General features: G+C 37.4%; 1 protein-coding gene across 1 annotated transcript in view; it reads right to left on the bottom strand.

Annotated features, from left to right (window-relative positions):
- ARIH1 (ariadne RBR E3 ubiquitin protein ligase 1) overlaps window positions 1-18,398 on the bottom strand; it is a 129,850-nt gene that overhangs the window by 26,261 nt on the left and 85,191 nt on the right. The window contains exons 4-7 of the mRNA XM_049852676.1: window positions 12,712-12,804; window positions 12,077-12,132; window positions 2,491-2,557; window positions 1,031-1,137 (exon numbers count right to left, since the gene is read on the bottom strand). Coding sequence (XP_049708633.1) covers window positions 1,031-1,137; window positions 2,491-2,557; window positions 12,077-12,132; window positions 12,712-12,804 — 323 coding nt within the window. The remainder of the gene's footprint in view (window positions 1-1,030; window positions 1,138-2,490; window positions 2,558-12,076; window positions 12,133-12,711; window positions 12,805-18,398) is intronic.

Here is an 18,398-nt window from a genome sequence, read left to right as displayed (position 1 = left end):
GAAACAATTCATATTTAATCTTAGAATCAATTACTTATCAGAATAGCATGTACTTTATACATATTTAATCTAAGTTTATCTGTTCTTTATGAGAGTATTTATTATAAGTGATGTTTAATTCTAATTCTGTAGATGTTTGGAGAAAAAACAAAAAAGATACAGAATACCAAAAAAGATGGTATTGCCAGCTCCAGAGCCCCTTGGCTTGACTTGGCTTCTCATTCCTATGAGATCCTCAAAGGAATGAAGATTTTAACTTTCTAATATATGGAAATTTCCCGGTATGTAGAACATAGAATACAGAGGCTGCAGAATGTGCTATGGAACTCCAAGGGCCCAGGTTATCATGAACCTGGGGCCACAGGAGACATAGGAAAACCTACCACACTTAATCAACCAAGTTTCATTTTTCCAAATTTATCTATGTGTTTTCCTTCTAGGAGTAAGATTAACTTGTCAAAATAAAGAAATTGAAAAAAAAAAAAAATCCTAACTGTGCATTTCACTTTCTAAGATATAATCTGAAAGGAGAGCAAAAGCCATAAGGAAACTAAATGTAATTTGGCCAAATAAGCAATCGACCGCAAACAAGAAGGACCGGGTTTTTGTCCCAGATCTGTAAGCTGTTCCCATATAGCTTACAGATGAGCTTACAGGAAGATGTGATCACAACTGCGTTTTTTTTTCCCCACAAGAAAATATGTCCAAAAGTCAGAGCAGCAAGGGAAGAGGAAAAATTGTGTAATACATGGCTTTTCCACCATTTTTAAAATTCATTTTATTTTTTTTGTTGCGAATATACACAGCAGAAAATAAACCAATTCAATAATATCTATGTGTACAATTCAGTGACATTAACTACCATCCAATTTTTATTTAAAAGAAATACACACTATTTTAAACCAACATCACTCACATACATCTCCCTGTCTGCAGTTAACTTTTTTTCCTGCTATTTTACTGCCAAGAGTAAGTGGCAGCAATGGAAAAGCTAGGTGCACTATTCCAATTTAGGAAATCACTTGCTTACCAAAATTGGCGCCCACATTTGCAGCGAACAGGTTTAGCATCAGGATACTGGACTTTAACAACATGGTGGCAATCTGGGGCAGGACACCACTTTAACAGTCGATTGCACTGAAACACAAGTTGGAAAATAAAAATGATAACAAATTAAATCATGATACAAGTAATTTTTATTTCTAGGACACCACGCAATTATTTATACTGCTTCCCTAGTGCTCAACGTAAAGGATGTTCTTCAGGGGTAAGGGAGCGATAGTGATGCAAGCATATAAAAATTGCCAACCAAACTTAAGTCTTCTACGGCAATGCTTTTGGATGCATTATTTTTCTAAGTTTATAGATTCCTTAAAGACATGGTTTTATCGAATATATGAAATATAGTATCTCTTGTTCTATCTTCAAAATGTCACTGAGAAAATTTAAGATAATTACCCATTATATAACCATTAATGACCATTCATTTGTTTATGGTTCCATTTCAAGGCAATTTTCATAAGATGCAAGAAACCAGATATGCTTCTAATTAAGGAAGATGATTAGATGCTAAAATTGGTTTGAGACAAGGGATATACATGCAATTTCTCTCCCTGACCATAAGACGCTAAGAATCAAAAGCCAGTTCCTAAATCATAGACAAAAAACTTTATTTTAGTATCACAAAAGGAAATATAAATTTTGAAGTGTTGCTATTATGGAACCAAACATGACTCTAGTAACACTCTGCATCAGAGCTCAAAAGTCCATTGTCTAACTCAGAAAAATACTATTTCTAAAATACGCTATCCAGAAGATCTGACCACCTTCAGTTTAATCCTTAACAGAAATAAAAATTACTTTCTAGAATTAAAACATCAAGTTACACTGATGCCCTTATACAGAGATGGGCGTATTTCTTCTGTAAAGAGCCAGAGAGCTAGCTTTGGGGACCATACAGTCTCTGTACCAACTACTCAACTCTGCCATTGTAATGCAAAAGTAGTCATAGAAAGAATGGGTATGGATATGTTCCAGTAAAACTTTATTTACAAAATCAGGCCGATCTCTGCTCTGATAGACAGAAGAAATATCACAAGAACAAATAACTACAGTGTTCTTTATCAAGAAGATTTACTGGCAAAGAAACCTAAAATGAGCAGAGATATAGCAGGGTCAGACTCCCAAACATGATTAAATATCACATGATTGCTGTAATTCTCCACTAGGAACAAAGAGGGGAAAAAGGATAAATACTGTAAAAATAATTTAATATCCAGCTCAAGACCTCTGAAGAGAGATTTACTTATTGGTTTGTCGTGTTCTTTTAGAACAAAGATGACCTGGTATGCTTCATAAATAAAACCCATAACCCAAGTGTACAGTAAAGACGTTTCTTACTATCTAGAGTATATGAGAAGAACAGTGATAGTCGGATTAACAACCAGAACTCTACGTTAAAAGAATGAAAACTTAAGAGAAATCACTTACCTCTACAAAGCTATTGGTTATTAAATGCTGATACTTTAATTTAACTTTTGAATCTGTGATTAGGCGCCTAAAACCAAAGAATAAAAATTGTTCATTAGGAAGTTTTCCATCAGTTTCCACATTTATAAAATATAATTTAAAAACTATGTTATGGCTATACAAACTGCTCTAAACTGAAAATAGTGAAATGCACATATGTTATCAACAAATCTAACTGTACAAATCAAAACAGTTATTTCAAAGTTTCTATAATTTTATTTTGGTAGCCTTTTTCCCCCATGGTTCTTATACTCTAAACATTCTATTTTTACCCAGTTTGTATTACAGCATAATGATTTACCAACTGTGGCCAAGTTTAGGTTCCTTTCAGTCTTCTGACTCTGACATCTTGCCTTAAGATAGCAATTCTCAGCAGCTTGCTTCTCTCCAGGAACCCCACCCCAAGTAAATGTATGAAGTGAGAGATGTTGCTGACAGGAATGTTAAGAAATAGATCCAGGTTTTGAGGGCCTTTTACTGAGATCTCTTTTGATAATTTACCAGCAATGTTTAGTGATTTCAACCTCGCTTCCCTATAGAACATTCTATAATTCACAACAATTTCTAGAATTCACAGGAGCCCATGAAAGTGAGGAACCCTGAAGCTTGTATTTCATCAGTTTCTTGGTAAATACCTCTCTGAGTGTGTTATAAGAAAATGGTATCAAAACAGAAAAAAAATTAAAAAGTAATCACTGCCAAAAGGCAGGAAGAACTGTATCAACTATGCACATGGTCCAATCCCATTAAGATCTTTACCATGACCAAAAAGGCACTATATAATTTGGGCACACCTAACTCTTAAGCCTCATAACCCTCTGCTCTGCTTTCTTTCCATAGGACCCCACTGGTCCTGTGCCACATGCAGTATACTCCAGTCACATAATATTTCTTCAAAAATAGTAAGTAATACCCTTCGTCAGAGGCTTTGCATAGGGCTATCTCCCTTGGAAAGGAAAGAGAAGTGTAACAACATGCTGGGGCTCTGAGGTGAGACCGCCTGGGTTTGAATATTGGCTTTAAAACTCACTAGCTATGAATTATGGGCAAATTATCTGATCTCTTCATACCTCAGTTAACCAATCTGTAAAATGGATAACAGAAATATAGTTTTAAGATTAGAACAGTGCCTGGCAAAGAATAAGCAATCAATAAATATTAGATGCTGTTATTATATTACTTCACTCAGCTAAAATATATCGTCAAAGTGTTAACAGTACTCACTCAAGGAAGCCTTCCCTGACTACTTACTGCCCGCACGAGTTTAGATATGAGGAGTCAGTTCTCTCATGGAACTCTATACATTTCCTTTATAGCGTTTACGATAATTTTAATCAAACGGTTATCTGTATAATTATTTGCTTAATTAATGTCTATTTTCCTGCTCCCCTAACCCCAACCAGACAATAACCAGTTGCCATCAAGTTGACTCTGACTCCCAGCGATCCCATGTTTGCCAGAGCAGAACTGTGCTCCTTAGGGTTTTCAATGACTGATTTTTCAAAAGCAGATCACCAGCCTTTCTTGTGAGGAGCCTCTACGTGGGCTTACGCTTTGAACCTTTCTGTTAGCAGCTGAACCTATTAACAGTTTACACCATCCAGGTTAAAAGTGAGATGCATTTAAGCTCTGTGAAAAGATCCCTTGTGTGTCCAGCACATTGTCCGGCTTATAGAAAGGGTTCAATAAATATTTTTTTAAATGAATAAACCTGTACATTTTACAGATGTTTAAACTGAGATCTAAAAATAGTGAGTTTGGCAGTTCCTCAAAAAGTTAAACATAGAATTACCATATGACCCAGTAATTCCAATCCTAGGTATACACCCAAGAGCACTGAAAACAGGTGTTCAAATAAAAACTTGCACACGGATGTTTATAGCAACATTATTCATAATAAGCAGAGTGGAAACCACCCAAATGTCCATCAGTGGATGAATGGATAAACAAATTGTGGAAAAGCCACACAACGGAATATGATCCAGCCATAAAAAGGAATGAAGTAACGATACACAGTACAGCATGGAGGAACCTTGAAAATGTTACACTAAGTGAAAGAAGTCAAACACAGAAGGCCATATATTGTATGGTTCCATTTATATGAAATGTCCAGAATAGGCAAATCCCAAACCCAAAAAAAAAACAAACCCACTGCACTCAAGTCGATTCCGACTCATAAAGATCCTATAAGACAGAGTAGAACTGCCCCGCAGGGTTTCCAAGGATCTAAGTCTTTTATGTTAGCAGACTGCCACATCTTTCTCCCACAGAGTGGCTGGTGTATTCTAACTGCCTAACTTTTGGTTAGCAGCTGAGGGCTTTAACCAGTGCATTACCAGGGCTAGGCAAATCCAAAGAGACAGGGACTGGAGAAGAAGGGAATGGGGAGTGACTGCTTAATGGTATGGGGTTTTTTTTTGGGGGGGGGGATGAAAATGTTCTGGAATCAGTTAGTTGTGATAATTCTACAACATCGTGTATGTCCTATAAACCAGTGAATCGTATTCTTTAAGACCATTAAAATAATGAATTTAATGTTATGTGAATTACACCTCCAAAAAAAATTAGTAAAACAAGCAGACTCAAAGTCAGATGCTTCTTTTATTACCCATAATGCTTCTCTGATGTGACAAACTCTAATGATTTCTTACAGCAGACCCTAGCTTAAGGAGCCCTGGTGGCACAGTGGTTAAGTGCTCGGCTGGTAATCAAAAGGTTGGCAGTTCAAACCCACTAGCTGCTTGTGGGAGAAAGATGTGGCAGTCTGCTCCCATGAAGACTACAGCTTTGGAAACCCTGTAAGGTTGCTGTATGTTGGAACAGACTCGATGACAATGGGTATGACCCTAACTTTAGAAGACATAAAACCTTATTTTGAGTGCACGAGGACTGGCAAGAACAAAGGTCAGCCACAGCTATTTCTAACTCAGTTTACCTGGTAATAGGGAAGGGAAAGAAAGTGACCCTCCAGTCTTGAGAGTAAATACTTTCAAGAAGGCAAACATCACCCTGGTCATTAATTAGCCCATTCTCTTCACAAAGACCTGTTGCCAACACATACAGTACAGAATGACTTAGATTATGCCAACTCTCATAATCAAAGGCAGCTCTCAGTGACAGGTATGACTTTTACATGCTAGACACAGAGACGACGGGAGAGTTGGGATTTGAAATCAAGTGACAGTAAACACAAGGATGTTTTTACTGCTAATCCATGCCTTCTACAGCAGCCTGAGTAAATTGACAACATTATACAAAAAAACATTATACAGCTAACAGAAATTAGGAGGTGGTAAAGGTAAAGGTGAAGTACAGTACTGAGCACTGATTTCCTCACCTTATACATCGTAGGGAGTTAAGATATACTGCTTAAAGTTGATGGAACGGGAAATATCCATTGAAGAACAGCATTTAAGTTATTTAATTTTAAACCATTTATTTTTAAAAAGGAACTTTTGCCCTTTTTAGGCCAATGGAAAATTAGTCAATAAATGTATACATTATTTACATCATGATCCTTAGAACCATTTAAAAAAAAAAAAAAAAGTCTTGTGTAGCAGATGTAGTGCAATGGATTGCATTTATACTTTTTTTTTTCCTAGCCATGGCCTTGTAACTCCCACCAAAAGACTGGGTGAGACCACGCAAATAAGGTGCTTGTGACCCACCAAGTGAACTGGGCCATGCAAATAAGGTGTACGGAATCCTAACGAGGGAATTGGTCAATTTTGCCATCCTTACTAAGTTTAAAATAAGCCATCCCAGAGGTGGAAAGGAGAGACCTCACTATCACCAAGGAAGAACAGCTAGGAGTGGAGCATATCTTTTAGACCGAGGATCCCTGTGCTGAGAACCTCTTAGAAGAAGAGAGACAGAGAGCTGTAACACCAGAGACAACTAGAGGTGGCGAGAAGCAGCGGCATAGGAACAGTGGCAGCAGAGGCAGCAAAACCAGGAGACCGGCAGGAGACAGTGTGGACCCATGGAGTGACAAAGCTCAGCACCTTCTGGCGGGAGGCTTGCTGGTAGAGTGGAGTGCCTCAGGGGATTGGCAAAACTAGGCTCACTGACCCATGGATCTCAAAAGCTGAGCGCCTTCAGGCTGAGGCTTACTGGCAGAGTGGGGTGCCTCTGGGCATTTCTCGGGGGAACTAAAAATCTTTGTAACATTTGCTCAAGCAGGGCAGAGGCTGTCCCGCCCAAGAGTCCTGAGGGGCAGAGGGGTTAAGGGCCAGGGAGAGGCCTACCTATGGGCAAGACTGAGAAGAAGCTGTCCTGATTGAAGAATTGTATCCTGAGTCATTTCTGATCCCGAATTGTAACCTGTTACTTCCCTAATAAACCCCATAGTCGTAAGTATTGTCTGTGAGTTCAACAATTTATCCAACCTAGCAGTGAAGGCGAGAGTGGCATGGGAGGGAGAGTTGGTGTCAGAATTGCTAAAATGTTTGGAGGATGGCAGTATGTTTGACTTCCGGCTGCCTCACAGGAATCAGCCTTAGGCAGCTGATCTGGAGTCTCCTCCCCTCTTGTGAAGTTAGAGGAGCTCGGACACCCCCGCACTGCCATTTTTGCAGCAGTAAAGCCTTCAGAAAGGCATCTGGCATTAATTCTGCGAGAAACGAGTGGTAATGAGTTCCTGCCAACATCTCTGCTTCTCTTTCTAAAACCTATATATGAAACATTTTTAAACACAACTCATAGGATGTTGAATCAGAACATCACAATCCCAGATGTGTGCTAATTGAATCACTGATTAATAAAGATGAGAGTAAACACACTATCTGAAGGTCTTGAAAGACTTCACAGATACAAGTTTATCTTTATCATCCCTCAGATTACTAGAGAGAGTATATATAGTACAGGAAATTTAGACCCTAAATAACTTTACATAAAAAAACAACAAACTGCTAAGTTAACTAGAAATAGAAATGTAGCTGGTCTCAAGTGATAGATAATTAAGAGAAATCATCTTCATTAATGTTATGCAAGCAACAAGGATAAATCTTGGGACAAGGAAGAAGTTCTCAAAGTACATTGTTACCTTCTTGAATTAGGAAGCAGAGGTATATGAGGCCATTGTGTAGAGGAGTCCCGCTTAGCCTAACAGCCCTGATGGTACAGCTCAAATCAATCCCTGAGTCTGCAATGATGACATGTTTATGAAGGCAAGGGAGAGTAATATATTTCCAGTTACTTATTCAAAGATGCATGTCTATTATATGCCAGTTACAAAAAGAATAGAATGAAAAGGTAAATCCACTGAATCACTACTCTCAAGAATATGAGTCTAAGAAGCACTGAGAGATGAGTCAACAAATACTTTCAGTGTAGTGTTTCCACGGATAGAGTCTCACGACCCAAATGGAAATATGCGAAAGATTCAGTCAACATAAACAAGCTTATGGCCTAAGAAAAAAGCACAGACAAAAATATAGGCAATTACAAAAGTATATTGTAAGGGAAATATGGGGGAGCGAAGGAACTGATAGGATGTCTGCCCAAGCCAAAATTAAAATCTAAGCCAAGGCCTGAAGAAAGAATAAGAGAATGATTAGGTTAAATGGAGAGAAAAGTAAAACAGGAAGAAAATTGGATGCAAGAAAGCCAGGAAGTAATTGAGGAACAAAAGTAAACCAAACTGTTATGGATTGATTGTGTCTCCCAAAAATATATATGGAAATTCTAATCCCTGTAATTATGAATGTGACCTTGTTTGGAAATGGGTTTTTGTTGTTATTGTTATCAATTAAATCAAATGAGGTCATGCAGGGTGGGTCCTAATCCTAACCTCTTCTGAGTAGTACCTTGTGAAAGAAAAGAACAGAGAAACGGAGGGATGCGTTGTGATGCGGGCAGATGCACCAAAAACAACAAAGGAATGCCAAGGATTGCTGGCAACCACAGAAACTAGTAGTGAGCCAGGGAACAGTTCTGAAAGCCTCCAGAAGGAATCTACCCGGCAGATACCTTGATTTGGACTTTAATCTCTGGACTGAGAGACAATAAAATCTGTTCTTTAAAGCCACCCACTTTTTGGTATTTTGTTATGGCAGCCTAGAAGACTAAGATACAAATCAAATGCAATAAAAGCACAGTACTTTCAAGAAACCAAGTTTTAGGTGGCTAGCAAGTGGAATCTGAGAAAAGACAAGGCAAGAGAAACAACGGAGGTGAGAAGACAGTGGAATGACACAGGCAGAGGCTGAAACTACTGGGTGAAAGTTCAAAGTGCAATAAATTTTTAGCAACTGCCCAGCTGGATTACAAAAATAACTGCAATAGCTTATACACTGTTACACTCTATCCTTAACTACATTAGGCATTAACAAATTTCTTGATCTTTATCAATCTAAAATGGTTATTTAAAAAAAAAAAAGGTTTAAAGGGGGAATATCTAATTTTGCCTTGCATTTACTTAACAAGGAGTGATAGCTTATGTTTATGGTAATTTCCTCTTCCTACTGATGTGCAAGAGCATTTTGGTAGGAAGGCAATTATCCACAATTGTTTTATGTGTTAGAAATATTTTGTTGACCCATTTCCCATCTAAAATCTTACCCACAAACCCATTATGTAAGACAAATATGAAAACAAGTTCCTCTGGGAATCATCCAACAGAGCTCCTGAAGTATTTCTCAAGAAATTTAGGCCCTTCACTGTGCACAGTTTGAACCATAGTGTGTACACTGTCAGGAGAACTTCTAACACTTCTTAACAACACCTCAGTAAATTGTAAAAGTTGTTAAGCCTAATTAGCACTGGCATATTCATGCATTCAAGTCAATGTATTTTTTTTTTAACAAATGAACAGAATTAGCCAAAGGTGTTCTATAAATAAATCAATATGCAATCCACTGGAGTATAATCTAGAATTTCTCTCTCCCTCAAACAACTACACTTTCCCTTCCTTTGTTCAAACTGACTCCATTTTCCATTCATGCTTGAACTCACCACAATCTGACTTCTGCTGTGACCATTCTAGCAAAACTGCTTTTATAATAGGGAAATCCACCGGTCTCTTTTCTATGCTATTCTACTCGATATCTCTGCAGGAAATGACACCACCGATGACCTTTGCTGACATTCTCTACTCCCTCGGTTCCTGTAACATTACTCTCTTCTGGTTCTTCTAATTCTTAAAGCATCACTAAGATGTCTTTCAGTGACTCTTCATCTTCCTCTATTTTCCCCTTAAGTGTTAGTCTCTAAGACCTCAGTCTTCTTTTTTCATTCTATACTCATGCCAAGTGTGATGGCTTCCTCACCCATTACACTTCAATTGTTATTTATCCATTAGATTCCAAACCTGAAGGATACTACTTCCCACCAAATGGATCAAATTAAAAACTGCAGACTCATACTAGAGTTTTTTTTCATACCCTGAAACCATTCTGTCTCTAAATTCTGCTGATTCTACAGATTACTCACTGGAATCCCAACTGCCACACCATCGTCTTTAATTTAGACTTCTCCAACAGCCTTCTAACTTGTCTTATTGCCCACTCTAAAGCATCCTCCACTGTATCACCAAAGTTGTACACCTACCCCTCACTTATCGCCTATCTCATTATGCAACATTTCGCAATTACAACAGTAAAAAATCTACTATTGGACTATTTTGCCCATTATCAACATATCCTGGCAGTAATAAAAACCAAAGTGTGGAGCAAGAGTAACAGTGGCTGTGATAGTTAAGGTTATATGTCAACTTGGCTGGGCCATGATTCTCAGTGGTTTGGCAGTTACGTAATGATGTAGTAATCCCCCACTTTCACATAACAACTGGTCTTTGTAACCTAACAATGTTGGTAAGTGAGGAGTGGGTGTATTTCTAAAATTCAAATCTTATTATCACAGACTTAACAACCTTCCAAGACAAAACACATTATAAACTGTCAAACTCTTTCCACCCTCATCTCTAACAACCCCCTATTCTGTGCTCCAGCTACAGCCAAATACTTAATGTGAGCCTCTTGAGGGAAGGCATTATACCTTTATTTTTGTTCCACTGTGCATATGTGCTAGTAAGTAGGATACCAGTAAATGTTTGTTGAATATGTAAAAGAACATAGGAACAGAAGTCCACGAGGAACCAGAAAGCATCAGAGACAAGATAAAAAAAAAAAAAAAAAACCTAGGAGGAAGGTAGTACTTCAAGATAACTACAGGGCTTATATTTCTTAGTTTAAAACAATAATGAAAATATGATTTACTGAAAGATAAAACTAGGATTAACACAGAGCTGACAACAATGGAGATGTATTTCAAAGAAACCAAAGCAGGTGGAGGTTAGGAAAGCAGAATCAGTCAGCTTCATAAACTATGCTGGTCAAGCCAATTTATGGCTTTATTAGGTTAAGAAATTTGCTCATTACAGCCCATGACTGCTTTTACTTTTATTACCTTCAAATCCTAGTACTTAAACACAAGTATACCTTTCTGCATACACAATTACCCAGGACTGATTATATAACTTATTTGTGGATTCAGGCCCTCAATCTGTTTATCTACCAGGATGGAGGTCAATTAAAATGGCACTGACCAGGGAATTAAGCAATCTGGGATTTTACCTCAGGCTCAGGAAGTAATTATGCTTCTCTCTCCAAATTTTTCTTCCTTAAGAGAACCTTCCACAAGGAGAGCAATTAGCTGACAGTCTCCATCCACAATGCCTTTGGGATATGCAGCAGTGTTCAAGACCAGGCCATGCTCTCCCTGTGCAACTCCCAGCCACTGAATGAGCATGGCAAGAGTACCGGGACCTTATCATTTCTGCTTAACTCCTCTACACGCCAATCTGCACACTGGTGCTCCCCACTGGGCTGTCAAGAGACTCTCTCAGAGCTGCACCATAGTCTAAGTCTCTTCCTACTGATTGCTCTTACCCACTCTTTTAACAGTTGTGAGATCTGACACATGGTCTACCTACTCCGGCTCCTTCTCCTTGCCTTTATTCTGCACCAATGCTATTCCACAATAAATTTCTTTCACGTCAGACTCAATCATGGCATGTGCTTCCCAGAAGACCCTCAGCTGATATACTGACATATTCCATTATTCAATTCTATGATTTACCAAAAGCTAGCTACTGTGTATTTATCAGGAAAATGACTGGGCATTTAACCAAATTACAAATGGGCTTTTGCACTACAAAAGAATATAGATTAGACAGTCTTTACAGACTTAAGAGTGTAACCTCCTTTTCCTTAAGTAATCAACTACTTGAGAAAAAACAGTCAACATTTACCCTAAAACAAAGATGAAAAGGTAAGGAGGGGCAGGAAAGTTAGATACATGGAAATAGAACAAACAGAATAGAAATAATAAGAATCCTGACACATCATGAAAAACGTAACCAATGTCATGGACAATTTGTATAAAAATTTTTAAATGGGAACCTAATTTGCTGTGTAAACATTCACCGAAAACACAATAAAATATTTTGTAAAAAAAGTTTCACCTCCTTTGAAATGCTGACATAAAGTTAATTTGGCTTAACTAACTAACCAACATTCAACATGCAGAATCTATCAAAAATACTTACATAACTGTGTTGTCATCCACTAAGATATCACAACCATGAGCAGGACACGAAATAGTCTGAAAAAGATTGATTAAAATTCAAACTATGTCTTCATTCAACAAATATTTACTGAATGCCTATCATTGCCAGGCACTTTGCTAGGTTCTGAGGATTTTTTTTTTTTTTTAACATTTGTAGGATCTTACTCCTTTCCCTTTCTATTTAGAGAAAATAAATGTGTGCATATGTTTGTCACCATAAAGTAACTAGAACTAGAACCACTGACCTGAATAATTGGTTTTTCAATACCAAAAACAAGATACCTGAGACAAAACTGCTCAACAAGTTTGGCCTGATACACACAAACGTTGATGCCTACTGAGAAAACATTGCTGCTGTTGCTGTTAGATGCCGTCGAGTCGTTTCCGACTCTTAATGACCCTATGCACAACAGAACGAGAAAACATTACCTAGGTTGAATCCATAATTGGAATGTCACATTGTAAATAGAAAAAAGCCTGTTATCTTTTAGTTGTATTTAGAAAAAAGTTTCCACGCCATTCATAATCCAGAAAGCTTGACCAGTTCATATTTGCACAATTTCTAAACACTGTAGAAAATCCACCAAAAACTGAAAAATAAATTGGCCTCTTTACCTGTCCCATGCCTTCCTCCATAATTTTGGTAGTTAAATATTCACTCCAGCACTGCATACAGAACTTATGTCCACATTCAAGGCCAGTGAAATACTGCAACAAAAGTAAAATATGGACTTTTAGCAGTGACATTACCCAAAAATTCACTAAACACACCAACCCAATAAAAAAAAAAGTCTGTGTTAGGTCCACATTTCTCAAAGTAGCTAAAATGTCCAATTTGACAAGAACAGATGGGCTTCTAAAATGAACTTCTAGGTGGTAAAATTCAGACATATGCAAATATACTGAACACAAAACAGCCAATTAATGAGAAATGCATCTACGGTAGATATTTGTAATATTTAAAATTCCTAAAGGAATAGTAAGTTTGTGTTAAATGTATGTCATGCACCAATAAGCACATGAAAACAATGCTCAATACCATTAGTCATCATGGAAATGTAAAGCAAAACTACAGTGAGATACCACTTCACACTCACTAAATCCTCCCCTCCCCCCCGCCCCCAAACAAGAACCCAAAACAAACCCACTGCTGTTGAGCTGATTCCAACTCAGGACAACCCCAAATGTTACAGAGTAGAACTGCTCTACAGGGTTCTCTTTAATCTTTAAAAAAGCAGGCTGCCAGGCCTTTCTTCCATTGTGCCTTGGGTAGGTTTGAACTGTCAACCTTTGGGTTAGTAGTTAAGTGCAAACAATTTGTGCCACCCAGGGATTATCACACCCACTCGGGAGGTAAAACCAAAAACATAGATAATAAGTGTTGGTGACAATGTGGAGAAATCTGAACCTTTATACACCACTAATGGAAACGTAAAATGATGCAGCCATGTTGGAAACAATCTGGGATTTCCTCAAAAGATTAAGTATAGCGTTACCATTATAACCCAGCAAATTTTACTCCTAGGTATATACCCATGAGAATTTAAAACAGGTGTTCAAACAAAAGTTGTACATGGATGCTCATAACAGCATTATCCCTAATAGCAAAAAAGTATAACAACCCAAATGTACATCGACTGGTAAATGGATAAAATGTGAGATATCCAAACACTCAAATTTTATTCAGCAATAAAAAGAAAATCAAGTACTGATACATACTACAACATGGATAAACCTTAAAACACTATGTGAAGTGAAAGAAATCAATCACAAAAGACCATATATGGTATGATTCCATTTACATGAAAGGTTCAGAAAAGGCAAATCTATAGAGACAGAAAGTAGATTAGTGGCTGCTGAGGACTGGGGGCTGGGGGAGATGAGGACTGACTGTTAATGACCATGGAATTTCTTTTGGGGGTCATGAAAATGTTCTAAAATTAACTGTGGAGATGGCTGCACAACTCTGTGAATTTATTAAAAACCACATTAAATGGAAGACTTGTATGGTATGTAAATTATATCTCAATAAAGCTGTTATAAAAATGTCACGAAAATATGGGAACTGTCTAAAAAAATAAAATCTTGACAGTAAACCTAAGATTTATTCAGAATAGCTGAGAATAGCAGTAAAATGCTGTTCTAACCATAGACTACTTACAGGAATTGAAATACTATTAACTTGAAGATTGGCTAAATGATACTATATTCTACAATGGGATCGAAAGCAACTATTTAAATGATAGTAGAGTCTGGAGAATTATATATTTTTAAAAACTTAAATAATGGTCATCATAGTTTAATACATTTCACAACATTTACCACTGAATTATTTTTACTTAATTAAATAAGCAATACATACACATGGTTAAAACCAATTTTAACAGTATGTGTTTATACTGAAAAACAAGTGTTCCTCATTCTCAACCCTGTCCTCTACCCAGAAGCAATACTTATTTCTCAATTTCTTACATATCCTTCCAAAGATGTTCTAATGTACACACAAAATACATAAGCATACTTGTATCTTTCAAGTACACACATGCACACACACACAATAGGAGCATCACATCCTCTGTTCTGCATCTTGCTTTTTTTTATTTAATAGATTCTGATGTGGTTCCAAACTTATACATATGGGTCTACCTCTTTTAAAAGTTTGTATGAAGGTACCACAATTTATTTAAACAGTCCATTTTTTTGTGTATGTAAAAATATTCATAAAAAACACACACCCTTTCAACAATTTTTCAACGTACAGCTGATTGACACTGGTTACGTACTTCACATTGTGTCACCATTCTCACTATCTCTGCCCATACTGTTTTACCGCCGTTAACTTAGACTCTCTGCCCATTAAAGCTCTCATTTGTGCTTTAGAGTTACTACTGTCATTCGACCTCCTATGGGTAGTTCTTTAAAAGGGCGCAATGGTCAAGGCAAACATTATTGAGCTAAACTGTAGTTTAACTTAAAGATGACTTGAAGGAATAGTTTCAGTTCAAGGTTTTAATGTTGTCTCCAGGCAACAGATTTGGGGGTTCCTCTAATCATTTAGACTACCTCTTGTTTTTCCTACTACACTACTGCATTTACTATATACATCTTTGTGACCATACGAATATAAACCAAAACCAAACCCAGTGCCGTCAAGTCGATTCCGAATCACAGCGACCCTATAGGACAGAGTAGAACTGCCCCCATAGAGTTTCCAAGGAGCGCCTGGTGGATTCGAACTGCTGATCCTTTGGTTAGCAGCCGTAGCACTTAACCACTATGCCACCAGGGTCTTAGGACAACTTTTTGGAAGTGAAATAATAGCAGGTATACATACACAATTTGACAGAGATTACCAGCAATTTACACTGTGCAAGTGTGATCAATTTCTCACACCCGTGGTGACACAGCATTACTGTCCAACTCCTCGATCTTTGCCAATCTAACAGGTGAAAAGTGACACTCCAGTAGCTTGGATTTGAATTTCTTTTATTATGAGTTAAACAGTGGAAAAAAGACTTACCCAAAACCCATTGCCATCGAGTCAATTCCCACTCATAGCGACCCTATAGAACAGAGTAGAACCGCCCCACAGAGTTTCCAAGGAGCACCTGGTGGATTCGAGCTGCCAACTTTTTGGTTAGCAGCTACAACACGTAACCACTACGCCACCAGAGTTTCCAGAAAAAAGACTTAAGACCCACATATTTCTTTTTGTGTACTTTTTTTTCACATTTCGCTTATTTTTCAGTGCATTTAAAAAAATTATTTAGGAGGGCTTTTTACATAATTCCACCACCCTTACGTCAACTTGTCAATTCTTGCATACTGCTCTAAGTGATGCCACCACCATTTCAAATACTAGCAAGGTAACCCATGGCAAACAAGTTCAGTGGAGCTTCCGGACTAAGTCAGACTAGGAAGAAAGGTCTGGCAATCTACTCCAAAAATTAGCCTATGAAAACTTTATTTATGATTCTCTTTTTATGTCCGATTCTCTTGCTTTGGACTTGAACATACTAGTGATTCTGAGGATAACATAAGATCAGGCAATGTTTTGTTCCATTAGAGTAACCATTAGAGTCAACTCAACAGCAGTTATCTATCTTTAGTGCTGTAATTTATGGCTTCTGATTGAATTTTAAGCTATGCCATATTTCCTTCCACTTATGTTTTTCTAATTATGATTTTTCTTAGGTGTTTATATTTTACATATATATATTCCATCCGAAATTAACTTTGATATAAGGTGTTACATAGGAATCTAACTTTCCATTCCAGATGGCTACCCAGTTGTTCTTATGCTATTTACTGAGTAATCTACCTGATTTAAAATGCCTCCTATATGATACAGTAATCTTTCATGCATATTTGACTCTATTCTGTTCCACTGATCTACCCGTTCATCTATCTGGTAGGTCCAGCTTCCATGTATTGTTCTTTTTCAGTATTTTCCTGACTATTCATTCTTCTACCTACCAAAATAGTTAAGTCATCCCTTTATTTCCCTTAGTATTTAAAGTGTTCTTCATATAGATCTTTCACATTTCTTGACAAGTTTATTCTTAGTTACTTTATTATTTTTGTGGCTCTTATAAACTGTATTTTTTAATTTCAATTTTATTTCATTATGTTTCCTAATTAGCTATTATTTGAAATACATTTATGAAATTTTTGATGGTACTCATGCTATTAGATGTAAGTAGTTAGGAAACAAAATTCTATCTACAGCATCTCAACTATACAGAAATACATCCAAGTTTTGAGGCTAGTTTTATGGATAGCATGACAAGTAAAATAAGTATCAAGTTTAAAAATGCTGTGCTATTCAGATTAACAATGATTCTAACTCATAGAACAAGTAAAAGTAAATATAAAGTCAATCTGAAAAACAAAAGAATCCATCCTCATTATTCCCTATCAATGAAACAGTTCTGGCATTAACTTATTACCAGATCAGAGAGACTGTATTTATTTGATTTTCATGGTAAGATTAATTACTTTTTGTATGGCCTTTCTAGCCATGGTCTTGTGACCCTCAGCCAGGTGACTGGGCAGGGTTGTGCAAGTAAGATAATTGTGGCCCACTCGAGGGATTGGTCAGTTCCGCCTTAAAAGAGAGCCAATTCCAAAGCACAGAAGAAACCCCACCACCACCAAAGAGGAAACCCACAGTAGAGACCCACAGGAGACAGTACAGTAGGTTTTCCAGCCCACGGAGTGAGAAAGCTCAGAGCCTTTCGGCAGAGACCAAGGGCCAGGGAGAAGTGTGCACCTGACCCACAAATTTGGGACTTGTCAGCCTCTACAACCGTGTGAGCCATTTCCCTTTCATGGTTTGTGACTTCTATGAGATGTTGCAGTGAATGAGGGAACCCAAAGACAGGATGCAGAGTGCCGAGGGAAGAGGGAGTAGTTGATGTTAGAGATGATGGAGTGGTACAGCAGGTTGGAAAAATTGGACATTTGGGGCATCTTTAACCTGTGCCTCATAGGAACCAGCTTTGTGCTGATCCTTATTAATTATTCATTCATTTAATTTTCTAGACTAACAAGAAAGTACAAACATGGCAGAGTATTACTCATTCCAAAGTTAAAAACAAATACATCCTCATGTGCCTTATTGTTTTTTTCAAATAAGAATCCTTAAGACTGAGACTAATTTGTTGAAGATCACAATGGTTACCAAAAGTGATCGCTATAAGTAAAACCCTGACCTCTGTGGCTTCTGGTTCAAGGTCCATTACACTATTACATAAAAAGAAAGGTTTTTATTCTTTCAAGGCTTCTTTTCATCATTGTTTTCTAACTGAAGAAATAACAAGATGAAACAAAATAAGTTATGCACACATGTGTAAGGATAAAACAAAAACTAACCTGTGGTCTAGTGAAGTATATTTCATTACAGTCAACAGTTGTGTCATTATCATGAGTAAGTTTGGGTATCTTCCTGTCTGTCTGATTTCCTTTTCCCTCATCTTCTGGCATGTGTGTTCCCTTTCTACCTTCTGCTCACCTATCTGGCTCCCTCGGCCTTTCTCTGACTCTGGGGATCAGATTATCTATTCATAAAACTTATCCCGAGGGGGGTGGGAGGATAGAGAGAGTTGGAAGCTGGCAAAATTGTCACGAAAGGAGAGACTGGAAGGGCTGACTCATTAGGGGGAGAGCAAGTGGGAGTATGGAGTAAGGTGTATATAAACTTATATGTGACAGTTTGACTTGATTTGTAAATGTTCACTTGAAGCTCAATAAAAGTTAGTAAAAAATTTAGGTACCTATTATGTGCCAGGTATTATATTGAG

This window comes from Elephas maximus, chromosome 13, assembly GCF_024166365.1.
Source record: "Elephas maximus indicus isolate mEleMax1 chromosome 13, mEleMax1 primary haplotype, whole genome shotgun sequence".
NCBI lineage: Eukaryota > Metazoa > Chordata > Mammalia > Proboscidea > Elephantidae > Elephas > Elephas maximus.
The sequence above is the reverse complement of the archived record's forward strand: the minus strand, read 5'-3'. Positions and strand labels throughout refer to the sequence as shown.